The sequence below is a fragment of the Delphinapterus leucas genome, chromosome 2 (genome assembly GCF_059928025.1).
Source record: "Delphinapterus leucas isolate spDelLeu-1000000601 "Yukka" chromosome 2, BTC_Dleu_Yukka2, whole genome shotgun sequence".
Taxonomy (NCBI): domain Eukaryota; kingdom Metazoa; phylum Chordata; class Mammalia; order Artiodactyla; family Monodontidae; genus Delphinapterus; species Delphinapterus leucas.
In genome coordinates, this window is record NC_143130.1 from 176,684,456 (window position 1) to 176,710,875 (window position 26,420).

Sequence of the window (26,420 nt, forward strand, 5' to 3'; positions counted from 1 at the left end):
CAAGTGAGAAAGAGATGAAGACGGTGGTCGAGGGAAACAATGATTGGCTGGAGAGCGAAGTAAGGGAAGCTCAGAAGGAAATTTTCGAAAGCCAAGCTACCGGACCAGCGGCCGGGACCCTGCTGTTCTTAAGACCTATGGGGAAGCAGGCACCCAACGGCTTCGTCTCAGGTTTCCGCGGGTCACAAAAGGATAACGGACATCCTCCCAACGGTGGACCTGGGGGCTCCGCGCGCCGCTTCCGCCCGCCCAGCCCCGCGTGCAGCCCACCTGCGCTCAGCCCCGGACCCAGCGGGGACGGGGCGCTCGCGGCGATATGTGCCGACCCGCGGCCGCCGGCGGACGTTTCCCTCCGCTGCCCGCCCGCCCGCCCACCCTCCTTTGTTCGCCTGGCCCTCCTCCCTCACTCGGCCGCCATCGCCCGCCCGAAGCTAGGCGTCAAGAGCGAACGCCGCCCGACATGAAAAAGGAGGCACAAGCGTTTCTCGTCAAAGCAGACTTTATTGGGGCGCCGGGACCGCCCCGCGCGCGCCGCCCGCTCCCCCTCGCGGCCCCCGGGCCGCCCACCGGCCGGGACCCTGCGCTCTGCCGGCCCCGCCCTGCCCCGCAGGCCCCCTCCCCCGCGGCGCCGGGGGCCGCGCGGACGGCTCACCGGCTCCAAGGCGGCGGCTGCAGCGTCGACGCCCCGCTCCCGAGTGCGGCCCGGGCCCGGGGCGGCGGGCTCCGCAGCTGTGGCACCGCGAAGGGCGGGGGCCGCGCGACTCGCGGCAGCGGCGGCGCGCGGCGGCGGCGCGCTGACGTCACGCGCAGCGGCCAGCCAGCGCGCGCGGAGGCCGTCCCGGCGGCCCCAATCCGGGAGGAGCCCGGGTTGAGTGGGCTGGGCCGCGGCGGCGAACGGGCAGATCGATTGGCAGAGGAGGAGGAGCGAGAGGGCGAGCAGGCAAGTAGGAGCGAGGCGGGGCGGGCCGAGGCTGCACGGAAGTCTCGCGAGGCCGAGCCTGAGCGGAGTGTGGCGGCGGCGGCGGCGGCGAGATCTGGGCTCGGGGTGAGGAGTTGGTATTTGTGTGGAAGGAGGCGGAGGCGCAGGAGGAAGGGGAAAGCGGAGCGCCAGCCCGGAGGGCGGGAGGAGGCGCGGCCAAAGCGGGCGGCCGAGGCGCGGCGGGGCGCCGGGGCGAGCAGCGGCCGAGCGAGCGCGGGGCGCACCGAGGCGAGGAGGCGGGGAAGCCCGCCGCCGCCGCCGCCGCGCCCGCCCCTTCCCCCCGCCGCCCGCCCCCTCTCCCCCCGCCCGCCCGCCGCCTTCCTCCCTCTGCCTTCCTTCCCCACGGCCGGCTGCCTCCTCGCCCGCCTGCCCGCAGCCCCGGAGCTGAGGCCGCCGCGGCCGTGGCGGCCGAGCCCTCAGTCATGGCCTCGGGCGACACCCTCTACATCGCCACGGACGGCTCGGAGATGCCGGCCGAGATCGTGGAGCTGCACGAGATCGAGGTGGAGACCATCCCGGTGGAGACCATCGAGACCACGGTGGTGGGCGAGGAGGAGGAGGAGGACGACGACGACGAGGACGGCGGCGGCGGCGACCACGGCGGCGGGGGCGGCCACGGGCACGCGGGCGGCCACCACCACCACCACCACCACCATCACCACCCGCCCATGATCGCGCTGCAGCCGCTCGTCACCGACGACCCGACCCAGGTGCACCACCACCAGGAGGTGATCCTGGTGCAGACGCGCGAGGAGGTGGTGGGCGGCGACGACTCGGACGGGCTGCGCGCCGAGGACGGCTTCGAGGACCAGATCCTCATCCCGGTACCCGCGCCTGCCGGCGGCGACGACGACTACATTGAGCAGACGCTGGTCACCGTGGCGGCGGCGGGCAAGAGCGGCGGCGGCGGCTCGTCGTCGTCGGGCGGCGGCCGCGTCAAGAAGGGCGGCGGCAAGAAGAGCGGCAAGAAGGGCTACCTCGGCGGCGGGGCCGGGGCGGCGGGCGGCGCGGACGCGGGCAACAAGAAGTGGGAGCAGAAGCAGGTGCAGATCAAGACCCTGGAGGGCGAGTTCTCGGTCACCATGTGGTCCTCAGGTGAGCGCCGGCGCGCGCCGGCCCCCGGGATGTTTTTGTTTTGAAGGGAAGCCATGTTTTATGTGTGTGATGGGCGCCGCCATCTTCTTCGCGGGGCAAGTATGGCGGCCCCAAAAGATGGCGGGCCGCGGCGGGGGCGGCGGGCGGCGGCGCGGCGAAGATGGCGGCGGAGGCGCGGCGCCGCCCGCTAGGCCGCAATGGCGTAGTTTGCTCGGGCGGGGCGGGGCGGGGCGGGGCGTGCTCGGCCAGCAGCCGGCCCAGGGCCCGTTGTTCGCGGCCCCCGGCCGGCCGGCCGCGAGGCTGTCTCCCCGCGAGGCCCGGGGACGCGGGAGGGCGTTGGCGGGGCTGCGCGACCTGGACCTCGCGCCCGGGCTGGGCCGCCGCCTTTCCCCGGCCTTCCTCTGGGGGGCGTCGCTGTCCCGGCTCCGCCCCCGCCCCTACCCGGAGCCTCAACTGATCCCGGGAGGCGCCTTCCGAGGGGGGCGGGGGCGCCCGCCCGGCCCTCCTCTCGCCCGCCCCGCGTGCAGGCCGGATCCTGCCCGCGGCCGCGCTCGCCTTGCCCGCCTCGGCGGGGCGGGACTTGGGCGGCACGTCGAGCTCTCGTGTGTGCGGGCTCGGCGTCGGCGGGGCCTGTCACCGCGCTGCGGCGAGGGCCTTGCCTTTGCTCCCCCCGCGGCGCCTAGCGAGAGGGGCCGCGGGTTTTTGCAGATTGTTCCCAGTCCTGGGCGTTTGGGGGAGTTTTCTTTCCTTTCTTAAGTATTTGGCTCTTTGCAGAAGGCTGGTTAGTTACACAGCTAGGAACGTTTGCCACTAAATTGATCAAATCGAGTAAAGCTGCCAGATGCTTTATACTTGACAGAAAACGCCTTATTTTTCCCGTGAAAAGAAAGATTCTGGAAAGGGTCTTTCTACTGTTTTAGTACTGCTTTGAACGAGGGCCAGAAAAAATATCTGGGGCAGAAGAGCCTTATCTGCATATGTAAATTTTCTTGTTTTTACTTCGTAACTGGTGTTTTCAAGTCCTTATCCTATTATTTTATCCACAGGCTATCTTGTTAAATTGTTGGAATAGTAAATAGACAGAATAATCCTACCATAACTAGTTAACCTAGTACCTGTGATAATTAGATTTCAGCGGTAGAATCCTTTACGCCATAGTTATTCCAGCGCTGTCTTAATAAATTCTCACAATTGGTTGGAGCCTCAAAATGCGGTGAACGTTGAGTATTGAAGCGTTGTTAACATTCTCAGGAACGAATGAAATAGGCGAAAAGTCTGGACTGAGAAGCTGGTCTGGTTGTATCGTATCTATCTATCCACCCCAGGCGGAGGTAACTAAAGCTGGATGATCTGTGACTCAGGACTGAGCGAAGGAGCGGAGGTTCTGTCAAAATGTAATAGCAAGTGCTAACAGCGCTGCTGTTCTGGATTTCGGAGGGCCGGGTGGAATTGTCGGTACTTTGAGTTTAGCAGGGGCTATAGGTTTCAGTGAAACATAATATTTGAGTACTTAAAAGGTTATCAAAAGATCCTTTCTGTACGCATTCTGGTAGCGCAGAATGATTGCACAGTGATCATGTTGGAACTAAAAGCCATGTTTTCCCATTATCGGAATGGAATAAGAGAGGGGGTGTTGGTTATTGATGAGTTTGCTGAATTCGGGATATCGTTTGAAATTTTTTTAATTTTTTTTTTTTTTTTTTTTTGCGGTACGCGAGCCTCTTACTGTTGTGGCCTCTCCCGTTGCGGAGCACAGGCTCCGGACGCGCAGGCTCAGCGGCCGTGGCGCACGGGCCCAGCCGCTCCGCGGCATGTGGGATCTTCCCGGACCGGGGCACGAACCCGTGTCCCCTGCATCGGCAGGCAGACTCTCAACCACTGCGCCAGCAGGGAAGCCCAGGGTATTTTATATATTCTGCATTTGATCTTAACCAAATTGTTAATCCACTTCTCCATACTCAGAAAACTTGGTGATGTAGGCTTTACTTGAAGTGATACGTATCAGGTTAGCTTAAAAGTCATTTTCTCTGTGCAGGTGGTTGCTGCAGGGTTGTACAGTTTAGGGGTATTGTAATGTCCATTTCTTTAAATTGTTATCTGGCATGTATGGCTGGTATCTTTTGAATGGAACAGCAGAAAGGGAATCTAGTCGTTCTGTAGTAGAGTAGTTATAGATCTGAAAGAGTCCCTAGAGATCTGCTGTTTTCTTTTCTTTTTATTGACATAATTCCCACGTGCACAGTTCGGTGATTTTTAGTGTATTCACCAGTTTGTGCAATCATCACCACTATCTAATTCCAGAACATTTTTATCATCCCAGAAAGAAACCCCATAACTGTTATTCCCCACCCCCACCCCCAGCCCTTGGCAACCACTAATCTCACTTTTTCCCTGGATTTGCCTATTCTGGACATTTCGTTTGCATGGAATCATATAATATGTTGCCTTTTGTGTCTGGCTTAGTCTGTTTTCAAGATTTCATCCAAGTTGTAGAATGTACTTCATTCCTTTTTACGGCTGAGTAATATGCCATTGTAGAGATAAAACAGCAGGAGCTGCTTATTTTTGCAGATGAGAAAAGTAAGGTCTAGAAGGCTGAATATGTTTTAATATTTAATCACGGTTTAACTGTGTTTTGAATAGTTTTAATCCTTTGCTTTAAGGCCCGTGTTTGTTTTTGCCTTTTTTCCCTGACCTGTAATAAATGAACATTTCATTGTTGCCAGATTTAGGGCATAGTATTATGTATTTTTTTCCCCTAGATGTTCATCACTATAGTTTGGGAGCGACATCCTCTTTTGTAGAACTTACTAAAAACTAAACCACTTAACTAAATCACTGGGTCGAGTAGGGAAGCTAACAATAAGAGCTGAGTATTTAAAACATTTAGTTTTGAGAGAACCCTAAGAAGGCTTTCAAATCTTGAGGTTTCAGGTAGTTAGAATTCGTGACCTTCACTCTAGGCTGTTGGTATTTTAACTGTCTTCGGTTAGACCACATATAGCAGTGCTTTGTGCTGGATCGAGTAAAACGTCTCAGAGCAGAAAGCCATTGACGTTAGAATCAGCAAATTGAAGGAAAGTCAAAAAGTATTAAATTTTTTCTCACTTTTATATATTCAGAAGGTTCAGGTTTGCCAAAAATTACTAATCCTGACCATTCCATTCACTGTTTTTCCTTTTTTTACCATGCTCTTTAACTAAGGAGAGATGCCATAAATGCAAATTCCCATGGAGCCAAGCCCAAGAAACCCTCCAAAGTAATCATGTCAACCCCATGACCTACATAGGGCAGCCTAAGTCATAGAGCCCAATGCCTAACCTGGTAGCTCTGGAAGCCTGGCTTACTGATAAGCCTCGGTGCTGTCGGATTGCATCTGCTGGTTATTAACCCTCCCTCCCCACCACCCCCAGTCAACAGCTGTCTGCCCCAGTAGGAAAAGAGAAATCCGTGTCAGAAGAGGCCACAGCTCCTGACCTACCTACAACTAGCATTTTAGGCTTTTGGAAGAGAATGAATAATAAATTATTAAAGTATGCCAGACTCCTGGGCTGATATTTATAAAAAGCCTTTCTGTTTGTTTTGATGCCTGCTTTAGTAAGATCAGTTTATTTATTTATCTAAAAAATTATTTTGGCTCCGTTGGGTCTTCGTTTCTGCGCGCAGGCTTTCTCTAGTTGCAGTGAGCACGGGCTTCTCATTGCGGTGGCTTCCCGTTGCGGAGCACGGGCTCTAGGCGCTCGGGCTTCAGTAGTTGTGGCACGCGGGCTCAGTAGTTGTGGCGCACGGGCCTAGTTGCTCCGCGGCATGTGGGATCTTCCCTGACCTGGGATTGAACCTGTGTCCCCTGCATTGGCAGGCAGATTCTAAACCACTGTGCCACCAGGGAAGTCCGATCAGTTTGTTTTAAGGCTGGGAAATTCAGGGCCCACAACAGGTTATTAGCAAAAACAATTATCAAGAACGAACATTTCCTAGGATCTACATTCTTTTGTCATCTCATGACCTTCCCTTTCTAGGTGACCAATTTATAAGCTGCTCTCACTACTTCCCGTGGGAAGAGTGAATAAAAGTGAAAACTTTTTATAATTTTTAAGCCTGAACATTTACCAGTGAGTTGTGTCCTATCGTATTATTGGATAAACACGCAAACATTGTATTTTCAAAATTTGGCGTCAGAAACACTACCTGGATGTTGAAGAAAACATTCATGTCATTACTGTTAGCAGACTATTAGGAAGATGTGGGCAGGTTTTGGAAGTTAGTCGACTCTGTTGTGTAAGGTTGTGCCTTCCTATTTATGGTGGACTTCACAGGTCAGGAGAGGAGCCATTTCCTAGTCCTAGGTGTCTTGTGTTAGTAGGTCCCATTCTGTTTAACTTTGTGATTAATTATCAGTAACAGCAAGCCCAGTGGTTTCTGGGAATCTTATTAGTAGCAGCATCAAATTTCCCTTTAGAGGGCACTGACCAGAGGTCTGACCTTGGCATATCTTAACTTCGGACCTTGGGATCTTTGTAAAATGACTTGTTTGAGTAGGGGGACCCCAAAAGGCATTTTTCATTTCCTTTACAGCAAAGAAATTCTACCCCTTTCTGAATTCTTATGTGACAAAAGGAAGCAGTACACTCAATTTCTTAAAGAAAACTACCCAATTTTAACATGATCTGGTGAGATAATAGGAACTCTCTTGAGTAAAATTCATAGTAACTATTCAGTTACTTTAGTCTTACAGTGAGGTTTCAGATATGAATAAGCATTAATGTAAATGGTTGTGATGGGCTCTTTTCTTTCTTGTGTAAGTTATTCCCCTCAAATATAAGAGCTGAGGGGCAGGGAAAGAGGCACTGTTGTGCTGGAGGCTGTTCTGTGGTGTCTGGACCCTGTCTCCTCTCCTAGGAGAGCCATAAACTTCAGGTAGAATTTCTAGCATCTCACAGAGTATCACACTCTTAAAAACACTCCAAAGTGCCTTTCTCCTTTTACAGTTCTCAACTCTGCCCCCTTCTTTCCCCTTTTTGTCTTCTAGATTTTAAGCACTTCCAAAAATAGAAGCTGCTGCCATGACTCCAGATTGAGAGTTGGTTTTTAATTTTTTATTTTGTTGATAACTCACTTGTAATTTGTAGTAATACATATGGTTATTATACTAACTACTTTTTTATAGATTCTTGACAAGGATTGAATACAAACTGCTGGATTTTACTTCTGGGGATCTGACTGGATCCCACACACACTATTCATTTCTGAATTAGATTCTAAGGCTTAAATTATGTGAATTCACTCCCTTGCCTAAAAATCCCTCAAGCACAACAGTGGATATACTTGATACCACTGAACTGTAAATTTAAAAATGGTTATCAGAATGGTAAATTTTATGTTTTATATCTGCACACACACACACACACACACCATCATTGTCGTCATCATCCCAGAGACACATCATTGCATTCAGTAGAATACAGGCTTCTCATAAGCCACCAGCCACACGTGATGTGGCCCTGCTTCCTCCCTGACTTCCTTCCTTGTCCCTATGCTCCCATTATGCTCCAGCCTTCCCAGCCTTCTTTGAGTTTCTTGAACTTGTTTCTTTGCGCTTATTCTTACCTCTGCTTCCAGTGCTCTGACCTCAGATGTTCACCTTCTTAGTGCCATCTGTTTTTCAAGTCTCAGCTCTAAGAGGCCTACCCTTTCATCCTTTCAAATTAGCACCCCCCTCGCCATCGTTCTCTCTCAACCCTGTTTTTCTTTGTAGCACTGTCTGAAATTGTCTTGCTTTTATCTTCTAACTTGCTGCTTGTCTGTCTACTTCCTCTAGAGTGTAAGTCCTGGGCTGTAACCCTGCAGCCTTACGATGGTACAAGGCACATAGAAGATTCTCAGTAAATAGCTTAGTGAATGAGTGCATGGAATTGTGCTATAAGGCAGAGTCCTAGCCTAGAGTCCAAAATACCACTCTTACCTGTTACTACTTTCAGAAAAGGAGTAGTAAGTGTGGGGGAGAGGGTGGAGAAGCATTCCTTTTTTAGAAAAAGCATGGACTTTAGTCAGTTCTAGATTCAAATCCTGGATCTACCACTTTGCCTCTTTAGATACACTACTTGGCATTTCTCCCCCGCCCCGGCCACGCCATGCAGCATGTGGGATCTTATTCCCCGACCAGAGGTCGAACCCTCACCCCCTGCATTGGAAGCGTGGAGTCTTAACCACTGGACCACCAGGGAAGTCCCACTACTTGGCATTTCTGAGGCTTGATTTCTTCAACCAAAAACTTGAGGTTAATACCATAAAGGTTTTGTTTGAATTGAGGAATGTGACAGTTGCTGGCATGAAACAGGTACTCAGTAAATGATAGTATCCTTTCCTAAGGTCTCTGTTAGTGGGGAAAAGTGGAAACAGCCTATGTCTGATTTTTGTCTGTTGCTTAACAATGAATCTCAAGTATTAGCTCTCCCCCATTTCGGTGAAGGTTTGGCTTCATGGCGGTGGTGAGTATATAATGTCATTTTGGTCAAAAGTTACCTGGAATGGTCAGACCAAAGTTAATGGCCTAAGATGGAAGGTGTGGAGAAACAAAATCTAGCCAACCCACAAATAAATAAATAAATAAATAGGGAAGTAGGTAAAAAAATATGCAAATTGGTGAAAATCAGGATCACAGAAAAAAAGGAAGCATTAGGGTCAACCCTAATGAGCTTCCTGGCAATCAAGATAAACAAGGAAACTATACTACTGTTAGCTGATTCTAAGATAGAAAAACTTCTAAGGGAATCAAACTTTTCTTAGGACTGAATTCTGAAATAAACTGTTTTCTATATAAGGGGCCCACTGAGTGATAGCAATGCACAGATTCCAGCTAGTATAGTGTCAGATTTCATGTAGTGTCTTGGAGCAGCCAAAAGACTTAAATGTAGCCTAATTGAAGGTGATTCTTTACTTGGCTTACTATAGTTTTTAAAAGTTCAACGTTCTTTAAAAACCATAAGCATAGGACCTACTCTTCCCCTTAGGCCCAGGAGGGAGGGCAAAGTGGAATAAAGGTTTTTTGTTTGTTTATTTTTTGGAATAAAGGTGTTTTTGCACACCTCTTTTCCAGACACCATGGTTCCCATTTAATGTGTTACCTTGTTTCAGCCTTATATATGATAGATAGGTGGTCTACCCTTTAATAAGTAAGGAGACCAAAGAAGGGTCAGTGATAGCAATGAGAGGCCTCTTGAAGGAAAGAGATCTTGATCTGGGCTTTGGAAAGCCCAGGTGGGGGATGAGAGGTGGGCAAGAAGGGAAGGAGCGTTGTGTTTATTCACATACCTTTTATCAGACATTGAATAACATTGCAAGCAAACCAGTTTGGTGGGAGCATGGAGGGCATGTGAAGCTCCACTTATGAACCTGTTTTCTAGGCCTGTAGAGTGCTCCCAGCCTTTACATTTAGTTTAGTTCCTTAGTCATTTCTTTATGACTGTAAATGTTTTGAGTCTCTTTGCTTTGCCTCTCAAACGACTGAGAGCTTTGGTAACTTAGAAACTGAATAGCTAAGAGACAGGGACTTATTTATGTACCTTTTTAACCTTTTGAATAGTTCCATGTACAGAAAAAAGAATGTTTTTAAAATGTGAATGAATAGATTGTCCTGCTGAAACAATTCAAAGTGTGCCACCCCGTTGCTGGATGGTACTGGCTAGAGTTTGTTTTTCCAACACCTTCCATCTTAGGCCTGGTTGTTGTAGGTCATTTGCCTCTAGCCATAGTGTTAGTGAGCACGGGAATCATCTAATCCACACTTTTGACTAGAAGTTTTCTCAATATTACGTTTTTCCTACCACCCTACTTCTTTGAATCAATGACTTGTTTTCTCAGCTTTTTCCAAACAGGAATTCTGATACTTAGTTTTTTCATTTGCACTGCCCAGTTGTGTTGTATAATCACAATTTATTTAAGTTTAAGTCACATTGATTATAGAAACTGATTTTTTTGTTTGTTTTGGAGTATAGTTGATTTACTATGTTAGGTTAGTTTCAAGACTATAGAAACTGATTTTGGTGACACTTCTAATGTGGATTAACCCTGTCCCCTTGAAACAATGAGATAATTAACTAAGTCCTACCCTCAAGGAAAACTCCAGAGAATAATATACAAAACAGATTTTAAAGCAAATTTAGATACTTTGCTTCATGAACATGCTTTAAGTTGATGTGTATTTGTTTGTTTTTAATTTATTTTATTTATTTTTGGCTGCGTGGGTCTTCATTGCTGTGCATGGGCTTTCTCTAGTTGCGGCTAGCGGGGGCTACTCTTGGTTGCAGTGTGTGGGCTTCTCATTGCGGTGGCTTCTCTTGTTGCAGAGCACGGGCTCTAGGCGCTCGGGCTTCAGTAGTTGTGGCGCACGGGCTTAGTTGCTCCACAGCATGTGGGATCTTCCCAGACCAGGGCTTGAACCCGTGTCCCCTGCATTGGCAGGCGGATTCTTAACCACTGTGCCACCAGGGAAGTCCCTTGATGTGTATTTGATAATTACTCTGTTGCCAGTCACTAGAACTCAGTAACACATATAAGAAACTTGATAATCAGAGCTGATCAGTGAACACCTTCATCCTCTTCTATACAGCGAATCTATTTCAGTAGTCATTCTGAAATGGAAGGAATATAATAATGGCCACTGCAGGCAGTGAAAATCTGTATTTGAATACATATTATAATAGTAAAACATTTTAAAATAAAATTGTACAAAAAGAAAATGAATTAATACTTCTCACTTAGGTGTTTTGAACAAAGAGGGAAGCTTATGTACATATGGTCTGTAAATGCAGTTATTTGTCTTTTAGTGCATCATAAATTTCTCTTCTATTTGGCAAAAACTTCTGAAGATTTTCTTTGCAAAAATCAGATAAAATGGACAAATTATAGCAAACAGTGACATAATTTGATCTGTTGCTTTAATATGTGTCCAGTTCTTGGTGAAAATGAGGCAGACATCTTTGATTTCTTCTGGCAATAGATCCTAGCATCTTTTGTCATTTCTCTAGCAGTCTTCTTTGAAATGTGATTTTTTTCCCCTATATAAATAGTTTATTTTGTTAAATTTTGCTGTTGAATAGTTAACAACCGTCTGTTTTACAGTTTCTGTGCACTGGTCTTCAAGGAGTTCTCCAAATTAACTTCCATGAAATACAGTGTTTAAGGAATAAGTAAGAAATATGTGATGATAATTTGAAGTTTTAAGTATATATTATGAAAGCGTACAGTAACCACAGCAATTATTTAGAATTTAGACCAACAAAAGTTTTTTTTATTTTTTTTTTTAAGGAAAGAGTATTGTATCGTTGACATTGTTTTCAAAGTGCAGGTATATAGTGATAATCAAAACCAGACTGATTTTTAATCAGTTTAGTTACGGTTTTTAAAATGATGTACAGATCATGCACTTATTGTGTGTACTTCAGGACAGATTGCTTTCACTGTGTGCCACTTTCACTTGGTGTGTCACTGATTAAGATTCTCATTAGACAAAGGTAGTTTTCTCTCTATCTGAACACATCTCTTTAGTCTCCTTTGCAAAGTCCTCCTGATTCTCTCAGTATTGGAATTACACAGCTTTTGGTTCTGAGCCTTTTCTCTTCCTATATTTTTTTTATAGATAAGATATATTTCTGCAGCTTTAAATGCAGTTTGTATGCCAGTGATTCCCATTATATTTCTCTCCAACCTAGATTTCTTTTTGTCCCCAGTACGTAGCTATTTCTTACCTCCTTGAGGTCTGTCCACTAGGTGTCGCACAGTTAGCCAGTGGAGCCAAACCAAAGTGGGATTCCAGATCCTCTCCTGCAGGTTGTCTCTTCCCCCATTTTCCATCTTAGCTAATGACACCAGTGTCCTCCAGGAAACACAAACAAGAAACTGAGATGGCATACTTGACATCCCTCTTCCACCCCCCCCAACCCGTCTGATTCATCACCCAGCCATGTTCATTCCTTCTCCACAATAAAACTTGAATCTAACCTGTTTTGTTTTTTAAAATAAATTTATTTATTTTATTTATTTATTTTTGGCTGCATTGGGTCTTCATTGCTGCACGTAGGCTTTCTCTAGTTACAGCGAGTGGGGGCTACTCTTCAGTGCGGTGCGCGGGCTTCTCATTGCGGTGCTTCTCTTGTCGCAGAGCACGGGTTCTAGGCGCACCGGCTTCTGTAGTTGTGGCACGTGGGCTTATTTGCTCTGTGGCATGTGGGATCTTCCTGGACCAGGGCTTGAACCCTTGTCCCCTGCATTGGCAGGCGGATTCTTAACCACTGTGCTACCAGGGAAGTCCCATGTATTCTGATTCTTAATCATTTGATTGTTTTCTGGGTGTTTTATATTCTTGAATGTTGGAACTAAGAACTGATCCTCAAGAAGTATTTCCTCATTCGACTTCAGTTTGTGTCACCCCAGAATTCATACGTTGAAGCCCTAATCCCTGATGCAATGGTATTTGGAGGGTGGGGCCTTTGGAAAGTTATTAGGTTGTAAAGCCCTCATGGATGGGGTTAGTGCTCTTATAATAAGAGACAGAAGCTATGTAATGTGATGAGAAATGATGTGTATGTAAGGATACAACAAGAAGACATCTGATGCCTGGGAACCAGGAAGAAGGGTTTCAATGGGCTGGCACCTTGATCTCCAGGACTGTACGGAATACATTTCTGTTTAAGCCACCCAGTCTAGAGTATTTTTGCTGTAGCAGCCTGAACCGACTGAGACCACTTCCCTCGCCAGAGTGTAAGTCCCATGAGGGCAGAGACCTGGTTTTGTTTCTGCTGCCTAGATCAGTGCCAGGCTCACAGGAGGCCCTCAGTTATTACGTGTTGAACTAATACAAGGAATGGTTGAGCCTGTGATTCCTTTATGCCAAGAGTTCAGCTTTGTTTCTGCCCCAGCACACTTGAGACATAATCCTTATCAGTGGCTTGCTCAGAGCAGCAGTGATTCTCAACCTTGCCATCATTCTTGTATTTATTAGAAAGATACCAACAAGAATGTGTCTTCACTGTGAGAATAAAAATAGTTTCGGTGAAGAAAAATAGCCTCCCTAACCACCAGTTTATTTCGATACCACTAGAAAGTTGATGTGGTAGTAGTTGTGCCTAGGCTGGAGCGATCAGAGGGTAAAGGAATTATCACAGCCCTGAAAAAAGAAATGAAAGAATCTGGTTACAGTGCGGAATCCCAGCTTTGTAACTCGTGATTAGTAACCACATTTCCTCTTCTTTTTTATTAATGCATCCAGCGAGATTTTCTTATAAAACGGGTAACCTGGGTTATATTATCAGGCTCTTTCTAGTTCCAAACAAGAGGCGGCTGACCCTAACAGTAAAGCGCTCAGGTCTTAGAGTTCACCCCTGTCGCCTACTAACTGCTTAACCCTGAGCAAGTTACGTAACCTCTCTGTGTCTCAGCTTTCTCTTCTGTGAAATGAACTTGCTAATTTGCCCACCTTATAGGGTAATATGTGCAGTGATTAAAATAGTGCCTTCCCAGAAACATTCAATAACATGTCAGCTGCTATTACATTCTGTGGTTCCTTGTAATGACCTATAATGTTCCCTAAAGTGAAGAGCGGTGGGAAAGGAGAAGCATTTAAAGTTTAAAACTGTTGTATTCTGTGCTTTTCATTGTGAAGCAATTTGATGGAGAAGCAGAAATTTTCAGTTAGCATTGAGAGTTTTGAAGCATTCTATTTTCTGCTTTAGTCACCAAAGTAGTAGAAGACTGGTTTTGGTCTCTGGGCGCTTCACTCTAGTTTGAGAGACAAGGCCAACAAAAGTTCAAAACAGCATGATTTAGAGTTCACCAATGTTATTATTCAGAAATAATCCAGGAATTCAAAGGTAAGAATCTGAGGTTGGAGCGATGGAATCAGCCAGCCCTTAGAGGATTTGAGCTAGACTCCAGAGGGTAGGCTGGGTTTGGAGAGAGGTGATGAGAAAGAGCAGAGGGAGAAGCTCCTTATTCTTATTGAATATTTCCTTCCAAGCACTTCTGAATTAACCTGTGTGAAAAACAGACTGGTTGGAATATAGAGGGCATGTGCAAAGGAGAAATAAAATACTAGATATGGTAAAATGAGACCAGACAGCATAGGACCCAGAATGGTCAACAGTATTTGGTGTCTAGAATATAGGAGACTCATTGTGGGGGTCAGTATTCCTTTTCTTTTCTTTTTTTTTAACCTGTTGGATTTGTGATGGTAGTAGAACATTTAAGTAGAGCTCTCCTACATTCTTTGAACACATATTTTATTTATTTATTTATTTTATTTTTCTTCATTTCTTCGGCTGCGTCGGGTCTCAGTTGTGGCACGCGGGGTCTTTGTTGAGGCATGCGGGATCTTCTGCCGCCGCGCGGGGGCTTCTCTCTAGTTGTGGCGTGTGGATTTTCCCTCTCTAGTTGTGGCACACGGGCTCTCTCATTGAGGCACACAAGGTCAGTGGTTGAGAGGTCTGTGGGCTTAGTTGCCCCGAGGCATGTGGGATCTTAGTTCCCCAACCAGGGATCGAACCCCTGTCCCTTGCATTCGAAAGTGGATTCTTTACCACTGGATCACCAGGGAAGTCCCTGAACGCATATTTATTGAGGACCAACCTACATGCCGACTCAGAGCAAGGCTCTAGGGATACGGGATACATGGGGATCAAAACGGACAAACATCCCTGTCTTCGTGGAGTTTACAGTCTAGTGGGAGTGGGTGACAGAAATCACACAGCTATGAGTACACATCGTAGTCAATAAAAATTGCACGGGTAAAGGCCATGAGGTTAGGGTGGATGGGCCATGGTACCTTGGAGGAACTTAAAAGGCCAATATAGCTGGAGCTAAGAGTGAGGGGAGAAGAGTGAAGAATGAGGAGGCTGGAGCGGTAGGCAAGAGGCTAGCTAAGAGGTGAAGGCTAGAAAATCAGATCTGAGTCAGCGTTGCAGAGTTGCTGGTTAACAGGAAGTGTGTGTGGTGGACAGAAAGCAGAACTCTGAGAAGTGGTAGGAGGAGAAGCAAGGAAGCTGAAAATAAGCCGCCGGTTAGAGAAGTGGGCGTAGAACCGGGAAAAGTGGACGCTGAGGACAGTAATGGCCAACGCTTCCCACTAGGCTAAGAAGGAACAGTGAGGGAAAGGTTGTTGACTTCGGCATTGAGGATTTTGGTGACCTTCAAGCAGAAACAGGGTTTTAAGAGATTGAGGAGAAAGACTGGGTGGTTAAGAGGTAATGGCTATAAATTACCCATTTAAGAAGCTGCTAAGGAAAGCATTTTTTATGGTTTTAAAAATGTGTTTGCTTACGTATACTTCTTTACTCAGCTAAGACGATCCATCTTATGATGTTTTTCAGATGAAAAAAAAGATATTGACCATGAGACGGTGGTTGAAGAACAGATCATTGGAGAGAACTCACCTCCCGATTATTCAGAGTATATGACAGGAAAGAAACTTCCTCCTGGAGGGATACCTGGCATTGATCTCTCAGATCCCAAACAACTAGCAGAATTTGCTAGGTAAGTTATAAGAACTTTTCCTTTCTTTTAGTTAAAGAAGGTACTTGAGTGTTGCCAGCTGTGTTTATTGGTGCCGAAGTTACAATAGTGGTTTGTATTCTTGCTCTAGGGAAGCTTCTGAAAACAAAAGCAGTTGGTTTTTATTTTCAGTGGTAACTATGCTATGAATGTAACTGGCACCATTTTAGATTTGAATAAGATGAAGCAAATACCTCCTCTTTAATTCTGTAATTGATGTTGCTTGTGAATAAATAAAATTGCACTTAATTTGTTTGGAAATGGATCTTTACACTGCCTCCTGGCCTCTTTGTATACATTTTAAATTTGCGTGTATTGTCCTGGTCTGAAGCTGCTGGAGGCCTGGGTCTGTACTGGATTTGTACAGCTGACCGCTGGAAAGGACTTCAGTTCCAATTTCAGCAGGTCATCAGTTAGGCTCCCGGTGTTTTGTTGATTTAAGCTGGCATGACAGGAAGAGATCAAATATTTAGGGCCAGGACCCTGTGCCTGACTCTCCAAGGTGAGGAGCAGGAAGGAAGGTCTGAACCCAATGGTTGTTTATTTGTTTTGCCTGAAACCAGCCAGATTCCTATAGAAACCTTGGCCCCTTTTTACCTTATTTTCTAGTATAGTTTGGCAGTTTTTATAAGGATGTGAAAAAACCCACACAGATGTAAAATTCTGAATAAAATGAAATGAACTAATAAAATCTAGAGTAGGAAGTATACTCCTTTTCCCTACTTGAGGTTGAATGGAACCTGGAACAGCCCAGGAAATTGAGGCAAAGACAGAATCAGTAAGAAAGAAATCTTTGTGCTCTCCTGTCCTGTCTAACAGAGTGGAGCACCTTTTCTTTCCGCCCCCCTCTCTTGAGAGCAGAGTAGGGAAGAGCTGGAGACCCTGGGGTGTCCTGGTTCCTCCCAGCCTGCCAACAACAAGCTGGGCGGCCTCTGGCCATTTGGAGCCTCAGTTTCTCCACACGTCACGTGGGTATAAGAATACCATCGTGCTTTGATAAAAGGGTCTGTACCCTTTTCTCCTTTCCAGTGAAACTGTAGTTATAAGGAATATAAACATTAATTTAGTTCTGATTTATCATGGCTTTAAAAAACTTAAGGCCCTATCCTTTTGTTAATGACACCGTGTTCCAGCTTTTATTGCTGTTTGTATTTTAAATACAGATATGTGAATTGAATATTAACTGCCCTGCTCCCCTCCCCACCAGAAGTACAAATAAAAATGGAATCTGTAGGGTACATAGTTTGCAGTGAGGTCAAGAGTTTTTGGACAGATTGAGCCAAATATCATACCTGTGTTTAATGTTGTCATGTGTTCCTAAAGTTAGTCACATCTTCCTTATGGTACTCGGATTTATTGGGGTATATGGGCTGCTATCCCATCGATAGAGAGCTGGAACACGGGAATCAAGGAGGGCTTTGTGGAGGGGCCAGCGTTTGATTTGGGCCTTGAAGAACATAGAGTTCTGACAGGTGGATGGGTCTTTCATGGTGGGGCCTCCATGCCAGAACAACATGAACACAGAATACGCATTCACTATCCAGTATATATTCAGGAAACAGAAGTAGTCAAGTTTGGCTGTGAATTAGGGTGCTTACAGGGAAATGACTGGGTTTAGGTAAACGTAAACCAGATCATTAGAGCCTGTGAATACTGGGCCAAGATACGGGCTCTTTAGTATGCAGTAGACAGCTGGTGAAGGTTTTTGAGCAGTAGAGAAGGGGTTGTATGATCAGAGATTTAATCTGAGAGAATTACTTTTCAGCTGTATCCAGGCTGGATGGGTGCAGGGACACCCAGGAAGCGGGAGAAACCAGTTGAACAAGAGCTCATGAAGGCCTGAGCCAGAATTGTGGTGGGTGGCGGTCAGACTATGTAAATGTGAGTAAATGTGACAGAGATGACAGGAGACAGTGGAAGACAGAGACAGTTTGGCTGTATGTCTAGAGGGAGGGGCAAATGCACATTAATTTTTTTAAAATGCACATTAAAAGCTTTGCTCCATAGGTGACAGGGAAATTGGGAGAGGGTGCTGGTGTGGGGTTCAGAGTATGCAGTGTTTGGTTTTAGATGCTGAAGAGACATCCGTGCTGGACTTGAGGTGGATTCAGGAAGTAAGTTAGGGCTAGAGCCGTCTGATGGGGGCCAGCTAAGAGCATGAGAGTGTTCTGTAAATAAGCTCTTGGCGGGGGGCAGTAGGAGGTTTTGGAGAGAAAAGAGTAAAGTCTTGGGAAGGCCCTTGTATTCAGAACCAGTGACAGAGCCAAAGGATCATTCAGACTTAAGAAAATAAGTACAGTGGACTTCCCCTGGCAGTGTAGTGGTTAAGAGTCCGTGCTTCCACCGCAGGGGGCACAGGTTCCACTGCACCTCCCTGGTTAGGGAGCTAATAAGATCCCACATGCTGTGGGGTGCGGCCAAAAAAGAAAAGAAGAGAAAAGAAAAAGGTAAGTACAGCATTCCAAGAGCCAGTAGAGTTTCCAGAAGGGCCAAGAGAGGGAAGAATAAATATTTCTCTAAATAATATATTGTGAAGTAATTCTGGTGGAGGAGCAGAGGGCTGAGGCAAGGTTTTGCAGAGAGGTGGGGCCCATGGGTAGTGAGCAGTAGAAGTAATTAGGTGTTGGTGACCCTTAGCGTTGTTCCCCTTGCTGGAGAATTGGGGCAGCAATCTTAAAGCTTGTCCCCAGTTTTCTGAACAGAAACTCCAGGATGTTTCAGCTCTAAACTCAGGCACATGTCGCTAAAAGCTTCCAGGGAGAAAAGATAGGTCTACAAGAGGATGATAATTAAACCTGAATGAGAATTTTCTTCAACAGCAATAGATAATTAGAAGACAAAGGAGCAGTGTTCTGAGATTTCTGAGGAAAATTATTGTAAACAGAATTCTTGATCCAGCAAAGCTATCAGTCCAACACAAGGGCAAAACAATGACAGTTTTAGACACCTAAGGATTCGTTTTATGTTGCATGCATCCTTTCTGAAGAGGTTACTTGAGGGTGTGCTCCAGTATAATGAGGATGAACATCAAAGGGAAGACTTCCTAAAGAATACAGTGAACAGAAAATCAAGAAGACTGCTGTGCAACAGGCTGGAAAACTTGTTCAGTTTAGAATAGGAAGTCAGTGGGTTGTAAGAATTTCTTCAAGAAAAGTCCATTTCATTCAGTAGTGGATAGAATGACCAAGGAGCTAGAAGATCTTGGTAGTATGGGAAAGAGTCTTCTAAAGAAGAGAAGATAGAAAGTCCATGACAAGCGTGGCAGGGTTAAGAAAACCATGGCCTAAAAATGGGGCATAATTTTGACAATATTTAAAGAGAGAACACTCATTTGACTCGACTCTAGGAAAATTCTCTCCTTGGTAACTGAAGCTCTACTGTATTGGACTTGCAGAGCATGAAATATGATCCTAGCACACAGTTAAATTCTTTAGTAAGCATTACTTATGTAATTACCTGAATATAGTGTGTGTTTATTATCTTTTATAATCAGCCTGTTAAAGATTCCATTTTGTATACAGAATAGAATGTAATCTTGCTCCCCTTGACAACATGTACAAAGTAAAGGTACAGGATTTGGGCAGTTGTGAGGTTGGGCTCATTCTCATCCCCATTTTCCATAGTATCTCTTGAAAAGATGAGTAAAACCAAATAAATCTCTCTAATTGGGCAGTGGTGGTAAGAAATAGTTGAGCCTGGAATGCCCTATTCTGTTAGGGCTTCACATTTTGACAATGTAACAGCTGTGAATAGGACTTTCCAGAGACCCCAGAATGGTGACTGGGTCTCAAAGCTGTTGACAAAGAAGCGCCAAGTTTCAAACTGTTGGGGGCCATATCTTCTTGGCTTATAAAAATGCACAGAAGGACTTTCCTGGTGGCGCAGTGGTTGAGAGTCCGCCTGCCGATGCAGCGGACACGGGTTCGTGCCCCGGTCCGGGAAGATCCCACATGCCGCAGAGCGGCTGGGCCCGTGAGCCATGGCCGCTGAGCCTGCGCGTCTGGAGCCTGTGCTCCACAACGGGAGAGGCCACAACAGTGAGAGGGCCGCGTACCGCAAAAAAAAAAAAAAGCACAGAACTTGTTCTCCTGGCCTCCTCTTTTCATCCACCTCCACCCTGTGACTCAGTTCTCATCTTAAGGTGGCATGTTAGTTGCTTTCCCCTCCCCTCCATGTACTGGCATGGTAGGATTCTAGACTGGACTTGGAACTGACCAAAGAATGTTCAGGTTCCTGCTGCACTGAGCCTAGACCGCTTAGTAAATCACTTAGTGTGTGTGAACAGGTATAAGAAATAATGACTTATTTGAAAGTCATGGTATTGTGGATGTGGGACTATGGTGATTTTGTTCTTTCTTGAAATGTGTTTTTAGTAAATACTTCAAAAATTGGTCAGTGGGTGGGACCTAGAGAACTCTGTTCCCTGATTAAATTTTGTGCATTTTTCATTAACTAAACTTAGCCCTTTGGAAACCTTCTGTGCAGGAAGATCAGAATAACAAGGGGTTCGATCAGTCCCGAGTTGGTGGTGGTTTGTTGTTGTGGTTCACTACCCACCCTGAGGCTTTTTCACTGGTTTGATATAAAGATGAAGTGTGATGGTGGAGCTGAAATGCCATAAAACCCCTCAATATCACATGAACGTACACTAAGAGAGAACCCCTTGAACAAACTTTGGCTCATTTGCCTTAGGCAACACAAAGAAGGGAGGTGAACGGTGCTTGCAGATGGCAGCGCTATTACACAGGGCCTTCTGTCCCGTCAGCACAGCTGGTTCCAGTCTGGAGTCGGCTAAGCTGCTTATTTTCATTCAAGAATCACTTCTTCAGAAATGTTTCATCTTGGCTTCTGGGACATTTACAGATTTAACTTAGTCAGAACTTCTGGTTTACATAACGCCCTGCTGAAAATTGTCCAGGAAATTCCTGCAGTTTGTGGTACTGGTGTCCAGCCTTTACAATGTATGCAGAATGGCAGAGTGTAAAATCAGCAGTCACGTCATAGGGCACATAGTCTCTATTTTTAATTGAACGGGAAACTTCTGTTGCCTACCTGGCTCCTCCATATCATTTCTAATACATGGAGGGGCCTTTCCACGTTACCTGTGCAGTTCTTTCTCAGTCTCTCAGTCCTTTATTTGACAATGGTGGTTTGGAGCCACCAGTACCTTCTGGGCTGTTAAATACAACTGGCATTTTTTTAAGGAATGAACTCAGTTTTGCCTCGGCCCATTTAGCACAGGTTGGCGGTAATAATAGCCGTCATTTCTCAAGAGCTTAACGTGCATCATCTCTTAATTTCCACAGCTCTAAATAGGTAGCATTAATACCTTTTTACAGAATAAAAAACTGAGGCTGAGAAGTTAAGTGATTTGCTCAAGGTCGTGCAGCTGGTTGAAGCCGGCACCCAGTCACACATCCCATTCCACCTCGCTCACGATGCTAACGCTCTTGTCATCGTCTCCGGGTCCAAGAGCTTTGTAAGCTTCTCAGTCAATGAGAAACTCGTATCTTGGTTGCTTGTGACTGACTAGTTTGGGTGGGTCAAGAAGGTATTCTAAGTAGTAGTATATAATTTTAGTCTTTTTAAAAAATTACTCTCTTTTTTAGGATTTCAAATATATATATATTTTTTATTTTGTAGGTTTATGTACCAATTGTTGCCACAAAGATTTTAATTTTAGTCTTTACTCACAAAACAGAACACTTTCAATCTAGGCACACTTGTTTGGAAAATGCCCTTTTTAGTGTTTGCATTCGAATATAATGTAAAAGGTACCTGCGTATACTGCCTCACTTGCCACTCTGAAGTGAACAAGAGCTTAAGAGTGGCTGCAATTAAATACCTCCACTTCCTCCTCGAGTCCAAGGGTGTTTGCCCAGATGCGTTTTAAACTCTAATTCTAAAATTAAGTATATTGCTAAATATTAGCACACATTTTAAAAATGACATTTTAAGAAGAAATGCCACTTAATAACATTCAAAAAATGAATCAAGAGTTGGGTGAATGGCACATAGGACTGTTCTCTTTACTTTTGTGTATATTTGAAATTTTCCATGATAAAAAAAAATTAAGTTCCTAGGAATGAATTTAAGAAAATTTGTGAGGTCTGGGGATACTCGTAGGTAACTGGGCCACACCTATCCTACGGTCATAGGCATTTCACTGCCACTGTCCCCACGTTCAAACCCTAAGGCGGGTGGAAGAGGGGAAAAAGGTTGTCAGTACGACGCATTTGTCAACCCAGTGAATGTGTTTTTAAAGTCAGAGTTTTTTGTTTTTGAGATAATTTGCATACAGTAAAATTCACCTCTTTTAGGTTAGTACCATTCTATGAATTTGGACAATCATGTAGTTATCTTCACAGCCAGGACAGCATTTGAGTGGAATCATCAAAGAGTAAACACCTTAATTGGGAAGATTGAAGCTTGGTTCTTAATATACAGTTCTTATTATTAACATTTGATTGGTGTAGAACCCTGTCGTATGAATCACTTATTTTTCAGACTCTGTTATTATAACCTCCAGGTGGCGCAGTGGCACCAAATTTTTGTCGTACCTGGTTTTGTGAACTCAGACCCAAACTCTATTTAAGGTAACATAGGCTAGTTCAGAGCCCTGTACACAGCAGGCACTTAGAAAATGTTTGCTAACTGATGTGGTAATCTTCCAAGTACAAGAAAGAACAAGTACCTACACGGTTGGACTGGGGAGGATACCAGACTGAAAACGTTCTCTTAGAATTCCAAGTAGGAAATTTGTACTGTCTTGAACAAACTCCTTAGAGATAAGTTATAGGTACCAGATGAATTGTTTCACCTCTGCTCATCCAGGATGTGGAAAGTTTAAGGAGGTGATTTCATGAGTTCAGGTTTTATAAAGTAAGGAGCCTCAGGGAATCCTTTTCTCAGATCAAGAGTGAAGAAGGATGATACTGTTAGGGCCTTTGCTCCCTTCAAGACGACAGCAGCAGTCTTTCATAGTAAAAGAGGGGTGGTAAGTGAGCCTGCTCTCAGGGAGCATCAGCTTAGTTGTGTATTAAATATGCATCCTCATACAGGAGTGTGAGATGGCAAAACTAGGGACAAGAACATCGGTTTCAGAGATTTTAAATCTTTTTTTCTAGTTTTTCTAGGAACTCTTAATTTCTCACCCTCTACCACACACAGATCTTTAGGGAGTTTTGGAGAGAAAGTTTTGACAAAAGACCAAAGGTTGGTTCAGTGAAAATAGCAGGTAGGTAAGTTACCAAATAAGCAAGCTCTGGGTAGTAACTCCACAAGCAGGGCTCTCCCTGACTGCCCAAGTGGTCAAAACTATAATCTCCCTCCCATCACCACCAACACCAAAACTAATAGTATGATAAAAATTAAACAGTGTGAAAAGGTTTGGGGGTGTTCCCGCCAGTCCCTAGGGGCTCCTCCCCAGAGTAACCAGTACTCACTCCTTCTAGAGCTATTATACATATATGTATATAAATAATTCTCTGTTTAAAAGGACTTTTCTGTACCCTTTTTTAAAAAGAGTCTGTTATAAAGATCATTTCTGTCAGTATAAGGTGGACAACCCCCCCTTTTTTAAGCAGTTGTATAGGACATATAGTTTTAAGACCCCCCTCCCATATCTTCCTTTTTTAAAGCACCCGTACTATCACAGCAGCTGCTTTTGGATACCTCACTTTGCTCCCGCTAGGAGTTTCATCTGTGGTTTTGGGGCTGTTGGTCTTTTTTATTTTTTAAAGAGTTTGGGGAAAAGAGCAGATACTTAAATCATACAGCTCACAGTGCCATCCTGAGCTGCACCAGCTTATTAGCTGCGAGACCACAGGCAGCCACTCGTCCTGTTTGTGCTTGAGAACACTTACCTGTAGGTTGGAAGAGTGCTTCTTCACGGTCGCAGGTCCTCGGAGAATGTGAGTTTTCTCATCCCTTCCCCTTCACGGAAGCATGTTGTAATCTTAGTTTTTGTACCTATAGGGAAAGCATTTTAGGGACTATATGATTTATGCCAGATGAGTCTACCCATTCCTACAAACCTCTCTCTCTTTTTTTTCCCCCCCCTTTGGTAAGAATGAAGCCAAGAAAAATTAAAGAAGATGATGCTCCAAGAACAATAGCTTGCCCTCATAAAGTAAGTAATGCTAGGGGGAAAGTGTTCATTACTGTGAATGAAGTTTTAGAGAGCTTATAAGAAATCGCACTTTTTATTTCCATCTTCATAATGGAGATTCAGTGAGGAACTATAATCTGGTTTCTAAATTCAAGAGACTGTATTTTGTGATGTAAGTATTGTTGTTCCATAAAGGCCACTTAAATTTAAGTACCATCAAATGGGGTTACTGTAGGGTGCCAGTGTTTTTATTATCACTGTGTACTGAATATACTGTTAGGATTTTATTCTTTTTGGATTGTTAAACAAGTCAGTCTTAAGACATTGGGTTGTGCCTCACCCATGGACCTTTATGGGACTGTGGGCTCCTTATGGAAATTTGGAAATCATTTTGGATGTTGCTGAAGTGACCCTAATAAGACTTCATCATTTCCTTCACAATTTTAATTTACCCTGTTAATTGTGTGTTGCTAGGGAGTACTTAATTGTTTTCAAATGTGGCTATTTATTAGTCTTTATTGATAGCCTAAAAAGTACTTTGAGATATTGATTGGGTCTGTTTTAAACTTAATTGGAGGTGAAAATAAAGTATCAAGTAGGTGGTACAGAAAAACAGGAGGGGAGAGATTTTGAATGGAGTAAAAAATTTAAAAAGACAACAACAACAATTGGAGAAGGATAAATTTACTTTCATGGTCTCACCTCTGATGGCTGTGCACCCATAAGTTCTTTTTGTCTCTTTTTTTAATGTTCTTGCTGTGGAAATTTTGATATGTAAAAGCATTTCTGTTGAGGCCAAATACTAATAAGCATTTGAAAACAGTTATGCCTTAAGTGCTCGTCTTTTCTCTAGCTTCTCTCTGTACTTCTTTTCCAGAAAGATTTTTTTTTTTCCAATTCCATTTTCTGGATGGAAACTCAGCCTAGGGGTCAAGGTGAAAAATCTGTGGTGCCCCACCCCCTCCCCCCCCACCCCCCTTGCCTGCGAAGCTGTGCAGTGTTGACTCGTGCTGTCCTTCTGTCCTGCTGTCTGATCATTTCCCCATTCACTCCATTATTGGGCAAACAACTGCAGAAGAAATGGTGCAGGACATGCTTCTCCCGAGCATCGCCTACCCATCTACCTCCCCCCCTGCTCTGGTATCAGTTTACCTGCTTCTTTTCCTAGTGTCTCACAAAATAAATTTCTTCTGTAGTTGCCATTCCTTGGAGACCCTCTTGCTTCTTTCTCTGTCAAGAAGGGGAAAGAGGCAAAGAGAGAAGAGGGAACAGTAGGCGATGGAGAATGACAGCCCATTCTTGCAGCACAGAATACGGGGCCCACCAAAGGTAGTGGTGGACTGCCGTCATCTTAACTCCGTTTCTCTCAGTGCTTCTGTTACTTCATCTGGGGGCGTAGCCGGGTGAGGCGGCCGTGGTGTAGCCGGCAGCCAGGGTGTCTGGGTTCTACTCCCAGCCTGGCTCCTACTAGTAGCGTGACCTTGGGCAAGTCTACTTAAAGACGTCTCTAAGCCTCAGTTTCCTCACTGTAAAACAGAAGTTTGCATTACATGTTAAGGCCTTTTTCAGCTGTTTTTTTGGTTTTTTTGTCGTAAATAATATTTCTACTGTAATATGAAGTAAAATGTATGTGGGGAGGTTGGGAGGGTCGTTGTATTGTGTCAGTGAAGGCTGTCAGGCGGTAGAATCGTTTGTAACAGTTTGCAGTGTGAACCACTAAGCTTCTCTCTCTGTTCCAAGGGCTGCACAAAGATGTTCAGGGATAACTCTGCCATGAGAAAACATCTGCACACCCACGGCCCCAGAGTCCACGTCTGTGCAGAGTGTGGCAAAGCTTTTGTTGAGAGCTCAAAACTAAAACGACACCAACTGGTTCATACTGGAGAGAAGCCCTTTCAGGTAGAGCCAGCCCTCCTCCCCTCCGCTGTCCCCGCAGGTGTAGGCAGGGCGGCAGCCTGCTGGAGAGACGCCGCTCAGAGAGGCCACAGTGGGGTCCTGGTGACTCACTCGGGGGGCTGCCCCAGCTCTCGCCTCCGCTGCGTGTGATCTGTGTGGTACCAGAGACGGGATGTATCGAGGTGTTTCTGGAGTGTACTTGACGTCAGGAGAAACACGGGATTGCTCGAGAGCAAGCCTAAAACAGAAGTTCTCATGTGTTCACTGCGGGATTAAAGCAATTTACTTGCTGTAGTTAACTTATTTTTTATAGTATATTGAACTGCTAATTGACAGGGAACTTCTAAAATTTTTGCTGTAAGAGAGTAACCTTGAAAATAGTGTTTATTGCCTTGTTTTTAGAAGCCCATGAACAAGTGAACGAATTAGCAGTGCAGCTGGTAAATCTAACATGGTTCTTTTTGATACTTGACACCAGAAACCTTCCTAACCGTTTGTCTCTTATTATTTGAAATATTTATACAAATGTTAGGACCCTAACATAAGATTTAGGAAGATTCTTGCTGTTTTGCTGAATGTTTCTCTTATGTTGTAGTTAAACAATTCATGAGGGCTATGCATGGGTCCTAGGAGTTGTCTGGGCAGAGTTACAGCTCCCTGCCCCCTAATTTAGACTGTATCTCAAAAGCTTCCCCCCAGGGCAGGGCAGGGCAAGGAGGGGCAGGGAGGAGCGAGTGAGGTAGAAGAGGTAGGCTGCTCTCCCCCCAGCAGTGAGCTGCCCCCTCCCGGGCCTAGTCG

The 26,420-nt window shown here is 45.3% G+C and overlaps 1 protein-coding gene across 1 annotated transcript in view; it reads left to right on the forward strand.

The window, feature by feature from the left end:
• The first annotated feature begins 1,037 nt into the window (after positions 1–1,037).
• The window catches only part of YY1 (YY1 transcription factor), a 30,627-nt gene continuing 5,244 nt past the window's right edge, over positions 1,038–26,420 (forward strand). The window contains exons 1-4 of the mRNA XM_022576092.3: positions 1,038–2,074; positions 15,436–15,598; positions 23,687–23,747; positions 25,467–25,625. Of these exons, the coding sequence (XP_022431800.1) occupies positions 1,402–2,074; positions 15,436–15,598; positions 23,687–23,747; positions 25,467–25,625 (1,056 nt within the window). The 5' untranslated portion in view covers positions 1,038–1,401. The remainder of the gene's footprint in view (positions 2,075–15,435; positions 15,599–23,686; positions 23,748–25,466; positions 25,626–26,420) is intronic.